This window comes from Rhinoraja longicauda, chromosome 2, assembly GCF_053455715.1.
Source record: "Rhinoraja longicauda isolate Sanriku21f chromosome 2, sRhiLon1.1, whole genome shotgun sequence".
NCBI lineage: Eukaryota > Metazoa > Chordata > Chondrichthyes > Rajiformes > Arhynchobatidae > Rhinoraja > Rhinoraja longicauda.
The window spans coordinates 810,242-826,766 of NC_135954.1; the positions used below are offsets into that span (position 1 = coordinate 810,242).

General features: G+C 49.8%; 1 protein-coding gene across 1 annotated transcript in view; it reads left to right on the top strand.

Annotated features, from left to right (window-relative positions):
- Positions 1-16,525, top strand: part of LOC144610980 (uncharacterized) — a 142,008-nt gene that overhangs the window by 12,011 nt on the left and 113,472 nt on the right. Inside the window, exon 2 of the mRNA XM_078430044.1 lies at positions 5,076-5,320. Coding sequence (XP_078286170.1) covers positions 5,076-5,320 — 245 coding nt within the window. The remainder of the gene's footprint in view (positions 1-5,075; positions 5,321-16,525) is intronic.

Here is a 16,525-nt window from a genome sequence, read left to right on the forward strand (position 1 = left end):
CCTCTCTCTGTGTAAAAAAAAATCCCCGCATTAACTTGAGTTACTCCAACACTTTGTGCCTTTTTTTTGTAGTTTTGGAGCATCTTCGGTTCATTGTTTCTATGTTTATACTATAGCTGCAAATTCCCAGCAACCACCCAGCTCTTGAACACGGCACAATGTATGTGGAAGAATCTAGAACCAGAGACTCAAAATAAAAGGAAGTACCTTTAGAAATGAGATGAGGAGGAATTACTTTAGTCAGAGGGTGGTGAATCTGTGGGATTCATTGCCACAGACAGCTGTGGAGGCCAAGTCAACGGATATTTTTAAGGTGGCGATTGACAGCTTTTTGATTAGTACGGGTGTTAGGGGGAGAAGGCAGGAGAATGGGGTTGAGAGGGAAAAATAGATCAGCCATGATTGAATGGCGGAGTGGACTAATTCTGCTCCTAGAACTTATGGTCTTGTGAACAATACTAATCTCAGGAACTATAATCTTAGAAACATAGAAAATAAATGCAGGAGGAGGCCATTTGGCCCTTTGAGCCAGCACCACCATTCATTGTGATCATGGCTGATCATCCACAATCAGTAACCCGTGCCTGCCTTCTCCCCATATCCCTTGATTCCGTGCCCTCTGTGGCAGAGAATTCCACAAATTCACAACTCTCTGGGTGAAAAAGTTTATTCTTAGACTGTGGCCCCTGGTTCTGGACTCCCCCAACATTACGAACATTTTTCCTGCATCTAGCTTGTCCAGTCCTTTCATAATTTTATTCGTCTCTATAAGATCCCCTCTCATCCTTGTAAACTCCAGTGAATACAAACCCAGTCTTTCCAATCTTCTATGGACTGTGTCTTTTGCACAAAGGACTGTGGTTTCTGCACAGTTATGGTTACACAGTATTATAGTTATTAACTTGTATCATTAATGATTGTGTATTTAACTCTGTGTTGTTGCATTTAAGGGCCTGTCGAGCTGCAGCAAGTGAGGATTTCACTGTTCCATTGCCGGACAATGACATACTCTTCACTTGACACAACTCATTTTTCACGTGTGAATCATACATTCCTCTGCTCAAGGCCCACCACACCACAAACACTGCAACCTAGTTGAGGTTCAAGCTGCTTGTGTGCATTACCATGAGTGTATAAGGATAGAAACATAGAAAATAGGTGCAGGTGGAGGCGATTCGGACCTTCGAGCAAGCACCGTCATTCATTGTGATCATGGCTGATCATTCACAATCAGTAACCTGTGCCTGCCTTGATTGAATGGCGGAGTAGAACATGAATCTCACACACTGACTGTCCAAGGCAAGCTGAACCATTAAACTTAAATCACTACTTGATAAACATCATCCAATGGCAAACAGACTGACTGGGGACATCATTTTAACGGTGAACACGTTCACAGAAGCAGACCTTGTATACACTGTAAATGGCTCGATTGTAATCATGTACTTTTGACTGTACCTAGGTACACGTGACAATAAACTAAACTGAAACCTTATGTTAATTTCAAAAATCGATTTTAATCTCTGTCTCAACCATCTGCCTAACAAAACATCCCCTCACCCGTATCTATCACCTGCCACCCTCTGTCTTGCCCCTCCTGATTCCCAGCTTTGTTTCTCCCACACCCTACAGTGTGAAGAAGGATCCTGACCAGAAACATCACCGATCCATGTTCTCCAGAGATGCTGCTTGATCCGCTGAGTTAGTCCAGCAGTCGGAAAGATGTTGTCAAGTTGGAAAGGGTACAGAGAAGTTGTTGTCAGGACTTGAGGGTTGAGCTTTTGGGAGATGTTGAGTAGGCTCTATTCCATGGAGCGCAGGAGGATGAGGGCTGATCTTATAGAGGTGTGTAAAATTATGAGAGGAATAGATCGGGTAGATGCACAGGGTCTTGCCCAGAGTATGTGAATTGAGGACCAGAGGACGATGGTTTAAGGTGAGGGGGGAAAGATTTAATAGGAATCTGAGGGGCAACGTTTTCACACAAAAGGTGGTGGGTGAAAGGAACGAGTTGCCAGAGGAGGTGGTTGAGGCTGGGACTATCCCAACGTTTAAGAAACAGTTAGACAAGTAGGTGGATGGGACAGGTTTGCAGGGACATGGACCAAGCGCAGGCGGGTGGGACTAGTGTAGATGGGGCATGTTGGTCGGTGTGGGTGGGTGGGACTAGTGTAGATGGGGCATGTTGGTCGGTGTGGGTGGGTGGGACTAGTGTAGATGGGGCATGTTGGTCGGTGTGGGTGGGTGGGACTAGTGTAGATGGGGCATGTTGGTCGGTGTGGGCAGGTGAGACTAGTGTAGATGGGGCATGTTGGGCAGTGTGGGCGGGTGGGACTTGTGTAGATGGGGCATGTTGATTGGTGTGGGCAGGTGGGACTAGTGTAGATGAGGCATGTTGGTCGGTGTGGGCGAGTGGGACTAGTGTAGATGGGGCATGTTGGTCGGTGTGGGCCGGTGGGACTAGTGTAGATGGGGCATGTTGGTCGGTGTGGGCGGGTGGGACTAGTGTAGATGGGGCATGTTGGTTGGTGTGGGACTAGTGTAGATGGGGCATGTTGGTCGGTGTGGGCGGGTGGGACTAGTGTAGATGGGGCATGTTGGTCGGTGTGGGACTAGTGTAGATGGGGCATGTTGGTCAGTGTGGGCGGGTGGGACTAGTGTAGATGGGGCATGTTGGTAGGTGTGGGCGGGTGGGACTAGTGTAGATGGGGCATGTTGGTCGGTGTGGGCGGGTGGGACTAGTGTAGATGGGGCATGTTGGTCGGTGTGGGTGGGTGGGAGTAGTGTAGATGGGGCATGTTGGTCGGTGTGGGCGGGTGGGACTAGTGTAGATGGGGCATGTTGGTCGGTGTGGGTGGGTGGGAGTAGTGTAGATGGGGCATGTTGGTCGGTGTGGGCAAGTTGGACCGAAGGGCCTGTTTCCACGCTGTATCACTCTGTGACATTCTGTGTCCATCTTTGGTAAAAACCCAGCATGTGCAGTTCCTTGTTCTGACTGTCCACAGGCCTGTCGTGCCGCTGCTTGTTCCCCTTACTGTACACACGGTGGTGATCACAATCCTGACTGACTTGTGTCTGCTTCATTATAAACCCCCTCCCATTGCCCTCTGGCCCAACATTGAGAGGGGGGAAGGGGGGAAGGGGGGAAGGGGGGAAGGGGGGAAGGGGGGAAGGGGGGAAAGGGGGGAAAGGGGGAGGGGGTGTGGAGCATTTGCCGGCCTCCCTCCCTCCCTCCCCCCCCCCCCCCCCCGGCTGACGTAAGGACGTGTCCCGGGACGCCGGCATGGAGCGGTGTTAGTAGCGACAGCAGCGCTACCGGCGCCTCCCTCCGCCCTCTCACAGCGGCCACAGCACCGAGTTGGGGGAGAGAGGAGAGAGAGCAGAGAGGAGGGGGAGAGGAGAGGAGGGGAAGAGAGAAAGTGAGGGGTCGGGGAGAGGGGAGGGGAAGAGAGAAAGGGCGAGGGAGGACAGGGTAGGCAGATAAGGGAGAGAGAAGAGAGAGGGGGAGAGAGAGGGGGAGAGGAGAGGAGGGGAGGGGGAGAGGAGGGGAGGGGGAGAAGAGAGGAGGAGGGGGAGAGGAGGGGAGGAGGAGAAGAGAGGAGGAGGGGGAGAAGAGAGGAGGGGAGGTGGTGCCCGGGGTGTGTGTCCCCCCCCCCCGCTCAGTGCCCGGGGCCGGGCTGTGAGGGAACCGCGAGCCGCTGGACACCGGGGACAGAGACACAGTCCGGGAGCGGTAAGTAGTGCGGTACCCGCCCGCTGGATGGGAGGGGGGGAGAGGAGGGGGGAGGGGGAGAGAGGGGAGGGGGAGAGAGGGGGGGGGGGGGGTGGAGAGGGGGGGGGTGGAGAGGGGGGGGGGGGGTGGAGAGGGGGGGGGGGGGGTGGAGAGGGGGGGGGGGGGGGTGAGAGCGGTGCCCCGTTGCCCGGGCGGGGCTGGGGTGTGTAGTGTAGCGGGGCTGGGGTGTGTAGTGTAGCGGGGCTGGGGTGGGGTGTGTAGTGTAGCGGGGCTGGGGTGTGTAGTGTAGCGGGGCTGGGGTGTGTAGTGTAGCGGGGCTGGGGTGTGTAGTGTAGCGGGGCTGGGGTGGGGTGTGTAGTGTAGCGGGGCTGGGGTGTGTAGTGTAGCGGGGCTGGGTTCATGCAGCGCTCCGTGTCCTTGTATAAAACACCCGGGCTCCTGTGTCTGTTTTACACAAGGACATAAACCCAGCGGGTCGGGCAGCGTCTGTGGGGGCAATGGACAGGCCACGGCCCGGCTGGTCTATTGAGGCAGCGCTTTGTGTTTTATAAACCGACATCTGCAGTTCCTTTTGTCCGACAGTTCAGTTATGGGGTGACATTTATTTAAAGGAGAGGCAACACCTGCCGCTGTCTCGCTGTAGTGTGTATGTATGTATGTGTGAGAGAGATTTACCTATTGTGTGTGTGTCTGGTGTGTGTGTGTGTGTGTGTGTGTGTCTGGTGTGTGTGTGTGTCTGGTGCGCGTGACGGCGTGTGTCTGGTGTGTGCACGTGTATGTGCATGTGTGTCTGGTGCATGTGCGTCTGGTGCGTGTGCGTCTGGTGCGTGTGCGTCTGGTGCGTGTGCGTCTGGTGCGTGTGCGTCTGGTGTGTGCATGTCTGGTGTGTGCACCTGACGGCGTGTGTGCGTGTGCACGTGTGTGTGTCTGGTGTGTGCGCGTGTGTCTGGTGTGCGCGCGTGTGTCTGGTGTGCGCGCGTGTGCGTCTGGTGTGTGCATCTGACGGCGTGTGTCTGGTGCGTGCGTGTGCGCGTGTGTCTGGTGTGCGCGCATGTGTGTCTGGTGCGCGCGCGAGTGTCTGGTGTGCGCGCGTGTGCGTCTGGTGTGTGCATCTGACGGCGTGTGTCTGGTGTGTGCGTGTGCGTGTGTGTCTGGTGCACGCGCGAGTGTCTGGTGCGCGGGCGTGTGTCTGGTGCGCGGGCGTGTGTCTGGTGTGTGCACGTGTGTCTGGTTTGCGCACGTGTGTCTGGTGTGCGCACGAGCGTGTCTGGTGGGCGCGTGTGTCTGGTGTGCGCGCACGTGTGTCCGGTGTGCGCGCGCGTGTGTCTGGTGTGCGCGTGAGCGTGTCTGGCGTGTCATGTGCGCGAGCGTGTCTGGTGTGTCATGTGCGCGCGTGTGTCTGGTGTGCGCGCACGTGTGTCTGGTGTGCGTGCGCGTGTGTCTGGTGCGCGCGAGTGTGTCTGGTGTGCGCGCGCGCGTGTGTCTGGTGTGCGCGCGCGTGTGTCTGGTGCGCGTGAGCGTGTCTGGTGCGCGCGAGCGTGTCTGGTGTGCGCGCGAGCGTGTCTGGTGTGCGCGCGAGCGTGTCTGGTGTGTCGTGTGCGCGCGCGTGTCGTGTGTGCGCGCGCCACACACCAGACACACTCGCATGTGTTTGGTGTGCGCGTGCACGCGTGTGTCTGGTTTTCGTCTGGTTTGTGCGCGTGCGTCTGGTGTGTGCGCGCATGTCTGGTATGCGTCTGGTGTGTGCACGGGTCTGGTGTGTGCACGGGTCTGGTGTGTGCACGGGTCTGGTGTGTGCGCACGCGCGTCTGGTGTGTGCACGGGTCTGGTGTGTGCGCACGCGCGTCTGGTGTGTGCGCGCATGTCTGGTATGCGTCTGGTGTGTGCACGGGTCTGGTGTGTGCACGGGTCTGGTGTGTGCACGGGTCTGGTGTGTGCGCACGCGCGTCTGGTGTGTGCGCGCGCGCGTCTGGTGTGTGTGCGTGTCTGGTGCCTGTGTGCGTGTCTGGTGCCTGTGTGCGTATCTGGTGCCTGCGCTCGTGTGTCTGATGTTATTAATTTATTTAATCTTTGTTTATTGTATGGTATCTATGTATATTGGTTTAATAGGCCAGTAAATCTGCCCTGTAAAAATATAATTGTTCCACTGCCAGTTCATATGACATTCAAGGAGAGATAGCTGAATGGATAGAAAACTGGCTCCATGGAAGGAAGCAGAGGGTGATGGTGGAAGGTTGCCTCTCGGTCTGGAGGCCTGTGACTAGTTGTGTGCCTCAGGGTTCAGTGCTGGGCCCGTTACTGTTTGTCATCTACATCAATGATTTGGATGAGAACATGCAGGGCAAGATAATGAAGATGGTTGTGAAAAATTGCAGCAGGATCTGTTTTAATTGGCCAGGTGGGCGGAGGAATGGTTGATGGAATTTAATACAGAGAAGTGTGAGGTGTTGCATTTTGGGACGTTGAACAAGGGCAGGACCTACACAGTGAATGGTAGGCCTCTGGGGAGTGTTGTAGAACAGAGGGATCTAGGATTACAGGATCATAGTTCATTGAAAGTGGCATCACTGGAAGATAAAGTGGTCAAAAAGGCTTTTGCCACATTGGCCTTTATCAGTCAGAGTATTGAATATAGAAGTTGGGCGGTCATGTTGCAGTTGTAATAAGACGTTGGCCACATTTAGAGTATTGTGTTCAATTTCGGCCACTAAGTTATAGGAAAGATGTTGTCAAGCAAAGGGCACAGAGAAGATTTACGAGGATGTTGCCAGGTCTAGAGGATGTGAGCTATAGGAAGAGGTTGAGCAGGCTGGGTCTCTGTTCCCTGGAGCGCAGGAGGCTGAGGAGTGATCTTATAGAGGTGTATAAAATCATAAGAGGAATAGATCGGGTAGATGCATGTTTTCCACTACACCTATTGTTGTGAATAATTGGCCTAAACATCGCGTGTGGGAGAGATGCCTGCTGTGCTTTTAAAAACAGGTTATTTTTGTGATCAAAATTCAATTGCTGGTACATAGCTCCTTGAAAGTGGTGTCACAGGTAGACAGGGTGGTCAAGAAGGCTTTCGGCACATTGGCCTTCATCAGCCAGAGCATTGAGTATAGAGTATTGTGTTCAGTTTTGGCCACCGTGTTATAGGGAAGATGTTGTCAAGCTGCAAAGGCTGGGCAAGGTGGGCCAAAGGGCCTCTTTCTATGCTTTCTGACTTTTAGAAAAAACATTGAATAAAATGAAGAAATTGGCTGTTATTTCCATCATGTTCAACATTGTGGGCCGAAGGGCCCGTTTCTGTGCTGGACTTTTCAATGCTCTATTCTATTCCATAGCAAAGGCGATATTGTATAACAAGATGCTATATTCTGTTCTATAATAACTATGATATTTATATTCCTATGCATCAATATATATTTCATAAGTGATAGGAATAGAATTAGGCCATTCGGCCCATCAAGTCTACTCCGCCATTCAATCATGGCTGATCTATTTCTCCCTCCTAACCCCATTCTCCTGCCTTCTCCCCATAACCCCTGACACCTGTACTAATCAAGAATCTATCTATCTCTGCCTTAAATATATCCATTGACTTGGCCTCCACAGCCGTCTGTGGCAAAGAATCCCACAGATTCACCACCCTCTGACTGAAGAAATTCCTCCTCATCTCCTTCCTTAAAGAACGTTCTTTAATTCTGAGGCTACAACCTCTAGTCCTAGACTCTCCCACTAGTGGAAACATCCTCTCCACATCCACTCTATCCAGGCCTTTCACTATTCTGTATGTTTCTATGAGGGTCCCCCCTCATCTAAACTCCAGCGAGTACAGGCCCAGTGCCGACAAACACTCATCGTATGTTCACCCACTCATTCCTGGGATCATTCATGTGAACCTCCTCTGGACCCTCTCCAGAGCCAGCACACCCTTCCTCAGATACAATGCGCCTTACCGAGCCTGGTTGTATGATTCTATGTGCTGGAGTTCTCTCTCTGTGTACGGCTGCCTAGCAGCCACAGGTTTTTATCGGCATGGCAATGTGTGAGATTCCACGGCAGATGTTTGGCGGAGGTTGGGCATATTTTAAAGATGTCATCATTTGTGGGGTTGTGGGTGGTGATGGTGTCATTGGCATTTATGATCCACCCTTAACTAACAGGGTGCAGATTTCAGTGCTGAGGCTGAACGTTATGTAAGGAGGCCTCTTCCCCCAAACGTCCTTGCTGAAATAACTGGGATTTATAAAGTTTCCAGTGGTTCAGTTCAGTTTCAATTTATGTGTAGGAAGGAACTGCAGATGCTGGTTTAAACTGAAGATAAGGCACAACTGAACTGAAACTGGAGATAGACACAAAATGCTGGAGTAACTCAGTGGGACAGGCAGCATCTCTGGATAGAAGGAATGGGTGATGTTTCAAATCGAGACCCTTCTTCAGACTCCCTTCTCTCCAGCGATGCTGCCTGTCCCGCTGAGTTACTCCAGCATTTTGTGTCTTATCGCCAGTTTCAGTTCAGTTTAGTTTATTGTCACGTGTACCGAGGTACAGTGAAAAGCTTTTGTTGCGTGCTAACCAGTCAGCGGAAAGACAACACATGATTACAATCGAGCCGTCCACAGTGTACAGATACATGATAAGGGAATAACGTTTAGTGAGCAAGGTAAAGCCAGCAAAGTCTGACTAAGGATAGTCTGAGGGTCACCAAAGTGGTAGATAGTAGTTCAGCACTGCTCTCTGGTTGTGGGAGGATGGTTCAGTTGCCTGATAACAGCTGGGAAGAAACTGTCCCTGAATCTGGAGGTGTGCGTTTTCACACTTCTGTACCTCTTGCCTGATGGAAGAGGGGAGAAGAGGGAGTGGCCGGGGTGAGACTGGTCCTTGATTATGCTGCTGGCCTTGGCGAGGCAGCGTGAGGTGTAGATGGAGTCAGTGGAAGGGAGGTTGGTTTGTGTGATGGTCTGGGCTGCGTCCACAATTCTCTGCAATTTCTTAATTGCTGAACTTATTTCTTTTTCTGGGGAGAATGTAGTTTAGTTTATCGTCATGTGGGCGGAGGCATATGATCAGCATGTTTAGCTTTATTACCATACATATACATCTTGAGAACGAACAGACACGGCATGATTAGCAAGTTTGCAGATGACACTAAAATTGGTTAGTACGGTGTCAGGGGTTATGGGGAGAAGGCAGGAGAATGGGGTGAGGATTGAATGGTGGAATAGACTTGATGGGCCGAATGGCCTAAGTCTGCTCCTACTTATGGGAGAGTCTAGGACTGGAGGCCATAGCCTCCGAATTAAAGGACGTTCCTTTAGGAAAGAGACGAGGAAGAATTTCTTTAGTCAGAGGGTGGTGAATCTGTGGAATTCTTTGGTACAGACGGCTGTGGAGGCCAAGTCAGTGGATATATTTAAGGCAGAGATTGATAGGTTCTTGGTTAGTACGGGTGTCAGGGGTTATGGCGAGAAGGCAGGAGAATGGGGTTAGGAGGGAGAGATAGATCAGCCGTGATTGAATGGCGGAGTAGACTTGATGGGCCGAATGGCCTAATTCTGCTCCCCTCACTTAAAATTAAAATTAAATAAAATACTGATGGATGCTAAAAATGGCACCAGGATGTTGATTGGTTGCGTAAGTGGGCTGAGAAATGGCTGGTGGAATTTGGAGTTTGGGTTTAGTTTATTGTCACATGTACCGAGGCAGAGTGTGAAGCTTATTGTTGCATGCTATCCAGCCAGCACAAAGATTATACATGATTACAATTGAGCCGTCCACAGTGAGTAATTTAATTACTCAAAGTTGAGTTCCAATAGTTATTGAAACTCGTGCCTGTGTCAGCTGAGCCACCTCTCCTCAGAGTCTAACTCCACACAGAGTTCAGAGTGTTTCATTTTTATACGCAAAGAAATGGAACAATGCATTCTTGCTAATAGCAGCATAATGGGCCTGTAAACAAAGAACTCAGAGATACCATCATAAAAACAAAGTCAAGAACAGTTCAATAAATAAAATACCTAAATATGGTGCAAAACAAAACAAAAGTCCGGAGAGCAACCAAGAAAGCTCGTACTTTGAAGTTCAGTTGGTGTTTATAGTGTTCACTAGCCTGATGGTTGTTGGGAAGAAGCTGTTCCTGAACCTGGTTTTCAGGCTCCTGTATCTTCTTCCCGATGGTAGCAGCGAGATGAGAGCGTGGCCAGGGTGGTGTGGGTCTCTGATGATGCTGGCTGCCTTTTTGAGGCAGCGCCTCCTTTTTGAGGCAGCACCTCCTTTAGATCCCTTTGATGGTGGGGAGGTCAGTACCTGTGATGGACCGGGGCAGTGCCCACCACTGTCTAGATCCCTTCGATGGTGGGAAGGTCAGTACCTGTGATGGAACGGGCAGTGTCCACCACTCTCTGTAATCTCCTTCATTCCTATGCGTTATTGTCTTGTACAGAATCTAACCCTCGGCTCAACTTTCTGTCCATCAACACTAACCCCACACCGCCCAACATGTCCCATCTACTCCAGTCCCACCTGCCTGCGTTGGCCCATATCCCTGAGAGTGAGAGAGAGAGTGTGGGTGTGAGTTTTTCTCTCATTTATTATATTGATTAGAAACATAGAAAATAGGTCAAGTCAAGTCAAGTCAATTTTATTTGTATAGCACATTTAAAAACAACCCACGTTGACCAAGGCCATTTGGCCCTTCGAGCCAGCACCGCCATTGATTGTGATCATGGCTGATCATCCACAATCAGTACCCCGTTCCTGCCTTCTCCCCATATCCCTTGATTCCACTAGCCCCTAGAGCTCTATCTAACTCTCTTTTAAATCCATCCAGTGAATTGGCCTCCACTGCCCTCTGTGGCAGAGAATTCCACAAATTCACAACTCTCTGGGAGAAAAAGTTTTTGCTCACCTCATTTTTAAATGGTCTCCCCTCTTTGACTGTGGCTCCTTGTTGTGATAGTCCCTGCCTCAACTACCTCCTTGTTCCATACTCCCACCACCCTCTGTGTAGAAACGTTACCCCTTGGGTTCTTATTAAATCTTTCCCCTCTCACCTTAAACCTGTGTCTCCTGCTTCTTGATTTCCCTACTCTGGGCAAAAGACTTTGTGCATTCACCCTTTATCTATTCCTCTCAGGCTTTTATACACCTCCATAAAATCACCTGAAATGTGGTCTGTCCACAGATGCTGCCTGACCTGCTGAGTTCCTCCAGCAGCCTGTGTTTTGCTCAGTTGGTCTGAGAGCTCTTTACAGCTTTGCAAACTCATTGTGTCCTTGAAGTAAATATTCCACAACTATTACCAGTTGACATTGGGCCATCTCGCAAAGCTCAGGGCTGTGTGCAAGTTGAGTGCTGTTACAAAGTGTGTTATTTGAATCCATGTACAAGTTTGAAAGAAACCTTGGGCAAGTGAATATGTACAAGACATATTGTGTCCAAAATCATGAGAGGAATAGATCGGATAAACTCTGGAGCTACTGGGAGAAGTTGAAGAGGCTAAGATACTATTCCTTGGAGCTTAGGAGGATGAGGGGAGATCTTATAGAGCTGTATAAAATCATGAGGGTAATTGTGAACACACAGAATCTCTTGTTCAGAGTAGGGGAATCAAGAGGCAGGGGACACAGGTTTAAGGTGAGAGGGGAAAGATTTAATATGAACCCGAGGGGTAACGTTTCTACACAGAGGGTGGTGGGTGTATGGAACAAGCTGCCAGAGGAGGTAGTTGAGGCTGGGACTATCACAATGTTTAAGAAACTGTTGGACAGGAACATGGATAGGACAGGTTTGGAGGGATATGGACCAAGCGCAGGCAGATGAGACTAGTGTAGCTGGGACATGTTGGGTGGTGTGGGCAAGTTGGTCCGAAGGGCCTGTTTCCACACTGTGTGACTCAATGACATTATATGGAGCAGGGAGGGTTGAGAAATGACAGGGTGTGTGTGATGCTGGGCGTGGTCAGTGGAGGAGCAGACAGGTCACCGTGAACCTGTTATAAAACCACAGCCGGCTCTCAGGCACAGCGGGTTTTTACTTTAAAGATACAGGGTGGTGCAGCGGTAGAGTTGCTGCCTCACAGCGCCAGAGTCCCGGGTTCCATCCTGACTACGGGCGCTGTCTGTACGGAGTTTGTACGCTCTCCCCGTGACCAGCGTGGGTTTTCTCCGGGCTCTCCGGTTTCCTCCCACACTCCAAAGACGTACAGGATTGTAGGTTAATTGGCTTCTGTAAATTTAAAATTGTCCCTAGTGGGTATAGGATAGTGTTAATGTGTGGGGATCGCTGCTCGGCGTGGACTCGGCTTGTTTCCGTGTCGTATCTCTAAATTAAACTAAAATACAGCGTGGAAACAGTCCCTTTGGCCCACCAAGCCCATGCTGGCCAGCAATCACCCTGTACACCAGCACCATCTACTAGTCTTTACAGACAATTTACAGAACACAGTACAGTTCAAGATGTACAGGATGTAGGTTAATTGGCTTGGTATAATTGTAAATTGTCCCTCGTGTGTGTAGGATAGTATTGGTGTGCGGGGATCGCTGGTCGGCGCAGACTCGGTGGGGAAGGGCCTGTTTCTGCGCTGTATCTCTACACTAAAATCTAAAATGGATTTAGTTGAGTTCATTGTCACGTGCACAGAGGTACAGTGAAAGGTTTTAAGTTGCATGCTATCCAGGCAGCTTGATTACAATGAATCCACAGTGTACAGATGCAGGATAAAGGGCCTGTAAGTCTAAACTCAACTCAACTAAGCTGATCTGAGACAAGCCCTTGAATGACCTCAGTGTAATAATAATAATAATAATACATTTTATTTATATAGCGCTTTTCATATACTCAAAGACGCTTTACAGAGATTTTGAGAACATAGGGAAATGAATAAATAGATAAATAAGTAAATAAATAAATGAACAGAGAAAGGAGACAGAAGGTGAGGTGACCTTCAGTGGTTGAAGGCAGTATTGAACAGGTGAGACTTCAGCGATGTTTTGAATGTGGTGAGTGTGGGGGAGTCTCTAACGGTTTGGGGTAGTGAGTTCCATAGGGTGGGAGCAGCGATGGAGAAAGCCCTGTCCCCCCAGGATCTGAGTTTAGTCCGGATGTGGGGGGATAGGAGATTGGCAGCGGCAGAGCGGAGGGTGCAGGTGGGAGTGTGCCTGTGGAGGAGGTCGGTCAGGTAGGATGGGGCCAGGTTATGGAGGGCTTTGTGGGTTATGAGGAGGAGGCTATTGCTGGGAGCTGGGGTAATTGGGGATTAGTCCCCAGCTGATGGGCCGAGTGGCCTGTTTCTGTGCTCTGTGACAGCTGGGCTGGGCTCCACAGAGAGCTCGCCAGTAATCGATGCATGCAACAATTCACCGATCAGATTTCCTTTGTTGTTGGATTTCCTCAAAACGGTGATGCAATTTAATTCAAATTGTGTTCTGAAAATAAAAGGGGAAGCCTCCTTTTTGTAGTGGAAAGATTGAGCAGGCTGGGACTCTACTCCTTGGAGCGCAGGAGGATGAGGGGAGATCTTACAGAGGTGTACAAAATCATGAGAGGAATAGATCGGGTAGATGCACAGAGTCTCTTGCCCAGAGTAGGGGAATCGAGGGCCAGAGGTTCAAGATGAAGGGGAAAAGATTTAATAGGAATCTGAGGGGTAACCTTTTCACACAAAGGGTGGTGGATGTATGGAACGGGTTTGCCAGAGGAGGTGGTTGAAGCTGGGACTATCGCAATGCTTTAGAAACATTTAGACAGGTACATGGATAGGACAGGTTTGGAGGGATGTTGGCCAAACACGGGCAGGTGGGACTAGTGTAGCTGGGACATGTTGGGCAAGTTGGGCCAAATGGCCTGTTTCCATGCTGTGTGACTCTGACTCTAATTAGGTAGCACAGGTGCGCAGCAGTTAGAGCTGCTGCCTCACAGCGCCAGAGACCCGGGTTCCATCCTGACTATGGGTGCTGTCTGTATGGGTGACCAGGTGGGTTTCCTCTGGGTGCTCTGGATCCCTCCCACACTAAAAATGTGCAGGTTATAATTTAACTGGGTTCTCTAAAGTGTGCAGGGAGTATATGACAACGTGGGATAATATAGAACTAGTGTGAATGGGTGATTGATGGTTGGTGTTGTCTCGTGGGCCAAAGGACCTGTTTCCATGCTGTATCATTCAACTGAGTGATGGATATTGTGGATTTGGAGAGAGTGCAGAGGAAGTTTAGCTGAATAATACCTGGATTAGAGGGTCTAACTTCAGATAGTCCCTGCTTTCCCTCTCTCTCTATCCCCTCCTCCTTCCCAGTTCTCCCACTAGTCTCTCTGTCTCCGACTATATCCTATCTTTGTCCCGCCCTCTCCCCTGACATCAGAATGAAGAAGGGTCTCGATCCGAAACGTCACCCATTCCTTCTCACCAGAGATGCTGCCTGACCCACTGAGTTACTCCAGCACTCTGTGTCTACCCTGGATTAGAGGGTGTTAGCCACTGGGAGAGAGAGGGTGGACAGACTTGGCCCTGAACTACTGTCTGCCTCATTGGTTGACCCTTGGACTATCGATACTGGCTTTACCTTGCACTAAACGTTATTCCTATGTCATGTATCTGTACACTGTGAATGGCTTGGTTGTAATCATGTATAATCTTTCCGCTGACTGGTTAGCACGCAACAAAAGCTTTTCACTGTACCTCGGTACACGTGACAATAAACTAAACTGAAACTGAACTGATCCTGGTAAAATAATTCTGTCATCCTGATATTGTGCTTTTCCAAACTGGAATGTTCTCAAGGGGGTTGAAGGTCATTTTCCCACTGATTCTTTGAGGAACATGTTGCTCAATGTTGCCATTATTAACCAGAGTGTGCGTGCCAAAATGTTTGCGTTCATGTTCCATTGCAAGAGTTGGCTCTGGAAGTGAGTTGAACAATGAAATGCTGAGCCATTTAAACGTTTCCTTGTTGCTCGAGTGTCTGAGTAACATAACCCTTGCAGATGTTGTCACGCTGTGTGTTGCCGTACAGCATGAGGTGGGTGTGTGGATGAGGACACTTAATGCATCACTGGTCTGAACCCAGCCGAGCTTTGCAAGGCAAGGCTGTGAACAGAGTGATTGTTGTGTGTAGGAAGGAACTGCAGATGCTTGTTTACACTGAAGATAGACACAAAGTGCTGGAATAACTCAGCGGGTCAGGCAGCATCTCTGGAGAACATGGATAGGTGACGTTTCACAGAGTGCTGGAGTAACTCAGCGGGTCAGGCAGCATCTGTGGAGAACATGGATAGGTGACGTTTCACAGAGTGCTGGAGTAACTCAGCGGGTCAGGCAGCACCTCTGGAGAACATGGATAGGTGACGTCTCGGGTCGAGACCCTCCTTCAGTCTGAGAGTCAGGAGAAAGGGAAACGAGAGTTATAGACGGTGATATTGAGATATGGAACAAATGAATGAAAGATATGCAAAAAAAGTGATGATGATAAAGGAAACTGAGGAAGGACATTCTTGCTATTGAGGGCGTGCAGCGCAGGTTCACGAGGTTAATTCCTGGAATGGCGGGACTCTCGTATGTTGAAAGGCTGGAGCGACTAGGCTTGTATACACTGGAATTTAGAAGGATGAGAGGAGAAACGTATACGATTATTAAGGAGTTGGACACGTTAGAGGCAGGAAACATGTTCCCAATGTTGGGGGAGTCCAGAACCAGGGGCCACAGTTTAAGAATAAGGGGTAGGCCATTTAGAACTGAGATGAGGAAAAACTTTTTTACTCAGAGAGTTGTGAATCTGTGGAATTCTCTGCCTCAGAAGGCAGTGGAGGCCAATTCTCTGGATGCTTTCAGGAGAGAGCTAGATAGAGCTCTTAAGGGTATGGGGAGAAGGCAGGAACGGGGTACTGATTGTGAATGATCAGCCATGATCACATTGAATGGCGGTGCTGGCTCGAAGGGCTGAATGGACTCCTCCTGCACCTATTGTCTATTGTCTCTGATGATGCTGGCTGCCTTTTTGATGCAGCGCCTCCAGTAGATCCCATCGATGGTGGGGAGGTTAGTACCTGTGATGGTCTGGCCAGCGTCCACCACTCTCTGTAATCTCCTTTGTTCTTGTGGCGATTTGCTGATTATTTCCATCATTTAGTTTTGTTTCAGCTGCCCCCTTTCTGTGTTTAGTGACGTTGTGTTTGCTAACATTTGATGCAGCGACCTTGTGATGTTGCTATGTAATCTGTGCTCTGTAAATCCCGGATATTGATGCTGATCGATTGTCGATCGGGGCTATTAGTGCGTGAGCGTTTACATCCTGTGAGAGTGTCGCTGAGTTTGTGGGCAGCAGCTGACCGCAGGAATGGTTCAGTTCAGTTTATTGTCACGTGTACCGAGGTACAGTGAAATGCTTTGGTTGCGTGCTAACCAGTCAGCAGAAAGACAATACATGATTACAATTGAACCAGTTATAGTGTACATGATAAGGGAATAACATTTAGTGCAAGTTAGAGCCAGCAAAGTCTGATCAGGTAGGATCATCAATGAGTCGTTGCGGTAGGATGGTTGAGTTGTCTGATGCAGGGATGGTTCTGTCTCAGATGGTGGGTCTACAACCACTGCTAAACAGTTGTCTGTGGGTCTGGATTTAGTCTGTAGTTGTGTTAACAGTCCAGCTGTCCCACACTTGGCCAGGCCATCTGGAGAAGAGTCACGATCTGAAACGTCACCTATCCATGTTCTCCATAGATGCTGCCTGACCCGCTGAGTTACTCCAGCACTCTGTGTCTATCTTCGGTCTTTAAGGTTGAAGTTATTTCAGGAGCTTCATACACATC